The sequence below is a fragment of the Galeopterus variegatus genome, unplaced genomic scaffold (genome assembly GCF_000696425.1).
Source record: "Galeopterus variegatus unplaced genomic scaffold, G_variegatus-3.0.2 Scaffold1738, whole genome shotgun sequence".
NCBI classification, from domain to species: Eukaryota; Metazoa; Chordata; class Mammalia; order Dermoptera; family Cynocephalidae; genus Galeopterus; species Galeopterus variegatus.
In genome coordinates, this window is record NW_007727849.1 from 301,284 (window position 1) to 306,419 (window position 5,136).

Here is a 5,136-nt window from a genome sequence, read left to right on the forward strand (position 1 = left end):
GTTGCGATCCGTTGCTGGACACGGAAAAAGACAAAAAAGAAAAAAAAAAAAAAAAAAAAAGTATAAGATATAAATAGTCAGTGCTGAAGCAGTTGCAATGAGACTAGCGCATCTCTTTTGGAAAGTGATTTTTACTGGGTATCATCAAGTAACAAATACTTTTATATCTGTTGGCCTTATAATCTCATTTTGGGAAACTGATCCCCCCAAAATTCGAAACAGGAAAGAGAGTTATGTGAATTAAGGCCTTTATTGCAAAATATTGATAACAGCAAAGCATTAGAAACTATTTACACGGCTTCAAAGGAGAAGAGCAAAGTGGACAACCCATGGGAGTGCCAGGCCATCCTTGTGAAAACTGTAAAACATGAGGATGAGGTGGCTCTCGGTGTGCTGATGCAGAAGGATGTCCATGATGTACTGGAGAGTAATTGAAAAAGAAAGAAACCCAGATGCCTCTCAGCTGTCAGCAAGTGTGTTTATGCAAGTGTTTGTGTTCAGCCGTGTATGGTATGTGTCACATCTAGGATGATCTGCAGCCACAGTTGCAGCACGTGTCTCTCAGAATGGGAAGGGAGACCACTGCTGAGTGCTCTCCCTTTTCATTCTTCAAGCTTCTGTTTTTTTGACTTATTTTTTAATAAACATATATGTTAGTAAACAAATTTTTAAAGTTCTGGTTGATAAGAGTATCAGAAAAAAGCCTAAAAATGACTACGTTTTAAGTAAGTTGTTTTCTTCGCATTGGTGTTTGGAAAGTGTCTGGAAAATGTCCCTCCTGCCAGTTTGGGAAACTGTTTTAAGAGGATCTTTTCACCAAAGGGACAGGATTTTTACTTAAATTATTGTCTGTTGGGTGGCAGCTGAAGACTGGGCCTTGGGCTGGGGGGTAATGCTGAGCCCTGGCATCCCTTCTGCAGGAGCTGGGCCCAGGGAACCAGCCATTTTCCAGGCAGAGAAGGTAGAAGGTCTGTACACTGAGAGCCACACTGGCTCCTCGAGGGCACAGCGCTGTGATCTTCCAGAAGCCTCATTCCATCTCAGGGATCCTCATGTGGAATAATGATGGCTTCTACTTTTAAGCATGACTGAGTGCCAGAGTTGGGCTTGGCATCCCAGAAATAGCATCTGGAATCCACATCAAATCCAGCTGAGCAGCTGGATCAGGAAATGAGGCCCAGAGAGGCCACAGGTCTGCCAAGCGTCACAGGTGAGTGCTGGGCAGAGCCCTTTACAGTGCATTCCATTGCTTGCGTGGCCTGGGAATCTTGACCTTGGTACCTCAGGGAGGGTATATTTCCACTGGTTTAATGGCCACCACTCATAATGAGAGTGACTGGAACATGCCAGGGCACACCCAGACTGTGTGATTGTTGCTAATTTTAGTGCACAATCTGTATTTGCCCACGAGTGAGCAGAGGAGAAATTGGTTATAAGAAAATTAAGTACCTTTGCACCTTTTACATATGCAATAAAAGAAGCCTCTAGTCACTGCTGAGCTGCATACTTCCTTTTTTTATGTTTACCTTTATGGGGGACTTTTTTGCTATAAAAGGAATAAAAGCTCATGGAAGTTCAGTATAAAAGCTCTACCATACAAGAATCTGTATACTGTGTTTTATGTATTGTGTGTGTGTGGTGTGTAGGTGTGTGTACATATGGCTATATACATACATATATAAAAATACATTTATAATTTTGTTTCCTGTTTATTTCAATTATAAAAATAAATGTCTCCCCATTTTATTTAAAGGCCTTTATAGATGAGTTTCAATACCTGCATGAGGTACAGCATATGGATGTAGCATGGTTTGCTTAATCATTCTACTATATGACATTTAAGATGTTACTAAATTTTCCCTATTATAAATAATGTGAGGACAAATCCTTGTACATGACCTAACTCCTTTCTTAGGTTAAATTCCTAGAAGTGAAATTGCAATCAAAGGACATGGACACATGAAGGTTCTTTCCAATGACTTTCTCACAGTGGCTGGGTCTGTGGCTGTTTCTCTTTTCCCAATTTGTCCTCTCAGTCATGGAGTGGTTTTCTTCCACAGATTACCCAACATTCCCTGAGAACCATCAAAATTCTCAGCCACCCTTTTCTTTCACAGTACCCTTTCAGCTGACAAACTAAAGCGGATGATTCCCCAGTGAGCATCGTGAAGAGGTGCCACTTTCTGGTTCTTGGTAGTTAGGGTATCGAGCATTTCTGTGTGATTCCTCCCTGCAGAGTGTGAGGGTCTGGTCATTTCCGTGGCAACACAGTCTTTTGCCTTCTCTTCTGTCAGGTTTTGGGGCCTTGTCACAGATGCCAGATTATTTGCATCAACCAGCAAACTGGGCAACGAAACCAAGATGTTTTCCAAAAACTTTCTGAGAGTCGCAAGAGAAAGGTAAGCGTGATTGTAAAATACGACACCCTGTTTTAAATTCCTGGTACATCATCTACACTAGAACTATATTCATAAGAGTGCTGAGTAATTTTTAGGAGTAGGACATTTGCTGCATATTCCAAGGCTGATGACTACCATTAAGGTTCTGATCTTCTCCATGGCTCGATCTTATTTTTTCCCTTTCTGTCCAATTTCTCACTTTTTTTTATTGCACATATGTTTTATACTCTCGAATCTTATTGAAGAGATATGGTATATAAAAGATAAATAAGTTGATCTTATTTTTTCCCTTTCCGTCCAATTTCTCACTTTTTTTTATTACACATATGTTTTATACTCTCGAATCTTATTGAAGAGATATGGTATATAAAAGATAAATAAGTAAAGTAATTCTGTTATCTTGATCATTTTCCTCACTATGAAGATCTCATGAAGAGTCAAATACCCTACTGTCAACAGAGTAGCTGCATAGAAAGATTCATTAAATTTCATTATACCACAAGCTTGTAAGTTCATCTTCTTGAGGGTTAAAATGACTAAATGTTGTTGTTATGGATTCCACATTATAAAAGCTGAACTTCTAACATGTGGATTCTTTAGAAAGATTTATTTTCAGCTTGCACTTTCTGTCGGGACTTTTTGTTTGCAAAGAATTCCAGGAAACCAGGTCATCAGTCAGGCTACGTAGAATAATTCTTGACAATTAACAGAAATATTGCAAACATTTAATCTGTTTCCAATAATAAGTTGGCAGGTTAATTAATGGTAAAATGTTCTGCACTGTTTCCTGTGTTTCTTCAAAACCAGAGTTTTGTTTCACAGTATTTGATTTATACAAGTCTCCTTGAAGATATGAGATAGATATGGTCTGCAGAGGTGTTGCATTTGAGTTTCGTACCAACATGTCTGCCCAGTCCATAAGGCCATGTCAACTGAGAGTGTGGAGACCTCATGCTTGCCCCATCCAGGTTGCCAGGAGAAGGAATGGGTGGGCATAAACACTGTGGTGCATGGTGCATGGAAGTGGTGTTTCTCAGTATTACTGTAATTCTTATGTGCACAAATCTTTTATTTTTAAATTTTGGAATAATCTTAGATTTACAGAGAAGTTACAAAGAAAGTACAGTTACCGTGCACCCTCCATCCTCATGTGCACAAATCTTAACGAATGAACTTGGCCTTGCCCCTAGCCTGTGGCCTGGAATGTGAGGGTGTCCAACAGATGTTATCACAAGAACTAACAGATCTGAGAGCATGTTGGGTCCTCCAGAGGGTTATTAGTGGATCACTGACGGCAAACTCATATTTTACGTAATTCTTCATTTGGACTTGCATCTTTATTCTGGAGAATTTGGAGAACTGAACTTACATCACTCATTCTCAAGGAAAAGGTGGAATTTTGTCGTTATCTTCCCTAAATGGCTTTTATGTCAGGAAACAGAGGAAATCATCCAGTCGGTGGCCAGAGGCCGAGAGCAGGAAGAAGGTCCTCCTGTAGGAAGCTCAGGGGACACGGGAAAGAGATAAAATCAACACGCCCAGCAAGAAAGGTGTGGGGTGACTGTCTGGAAAGAACACTTTAGAATGAGCATCTCTGGGGTCTGAAATTAGGATTCTCCTCATTTCCCACTGCATTCTACTGTGTTATGGATAAGACATATCAAGTCCCAGTACGTGTCTTTTAAAATCTGACTTAATTTTAGTTGAACATTGTTATTTATAAAGTGATTTTAACTGCTAAAATAATCTAGCTTTTGTTGTTGCTGCTGTTGTTTTGTTCACAGGTAAACTTTGGCGTGTACCTGACGCATGTGTCTCTGGATTTATCTTCTCCATGTTTCCTGTCTGTAGGATCTCAGGTGCTCCCTGTGCTGAAAGAGAATGTGGAATGCTACGATTTACCTGCTTCTGAGAAACACCAGGATGTTATTTCCTAAAACTTTTTTCCAGCATACATTAAAGTTTCTCTTTTACAATTATCTTTACTATTGTTAAGCTCTTCAACTTGGTTCACTGGAACTTGGTCTTTGGTATACGGAGAGTTCTTTTGCTTTGGGAGTAGAGACTGCTCTGGCTGGCATCCTGCTTCCTCTGACTTCTCACTCTACATGTTGGACTGGATGTATTCAGGAAAGACAGAGAAAGAAAAAAATCATAGAAAAAGCCACAATAAATAAACATCACAAAATTATTGGTAGATATAAATTTAAGAATATCAGTAATATCAATAAGTGTAAATCACTTTTGGTGGGGATAAAGCAGAATGGTAAAATTGATTATTTAAAAATCCATATGCTATAGAAAGGAGACAAACCAAGGAAACAAAAAGATGAAAGTAAATGGAAAAAGATATGCCAGACAAATACTAACCAAAAGGGAGCTGGTATAGCTATATTAGTACAAACAAGATAGACTTTAAGGCAAAAATCATGTTTAGGGATAAAGAAAGACTATATAATGATAAAAGGTTAAATTCTCCAGGAACATTTAACAACTTAAACCAATATGAACATAATTCTAGACCCTTAAAGCTTATGAAACAATGAAACAAAACTTGATAGAATTGTAAGGAGAAATTGATAAGCCCACAATTATACTGGAAATTTCTCAGTAATTAATGAATAAAGCAGGGAAAATTTAGTAAGGCCATAATAGGTTCGAACACACAGATGATAAAGGAATCTCGATCTGGTGACTATACATAGAATCCTTAACCAAACGATTATCAAATACATAT

The 5,136-nt window shown here is 38.7% G+C and overlaps 1 protein-coding gene across 1 annotated transcript in view; it reads left to right on the plus strand.

Moving 5' to 3' along the window:
• The window catches only part of MOCOS (molybdenum cofactor sulfurase), a 49,926-nt gene extending 45,548 nt beyond the window's left edge, over positions 1–4,378 (plus strand). The window contains exons 14-15 of the mRNA XM_008578673.1: positions 2,295–2,399; positions 4,184–4,378. Of these exons, the coding sequence (XP_008576895.1) occupies positions 2,295–2,399; positions 4,184–4,336 (258 nt within the window). The 3' untranslated portion in view covers positions 4,337–4,378. The remainder of the gene's footprint in view (positions 1–2,294; positions 2,400–4,183) is intronic.
• The last annotated feature ends 758 nt before the right edge of the window (positions 4,379–5,136 follow it).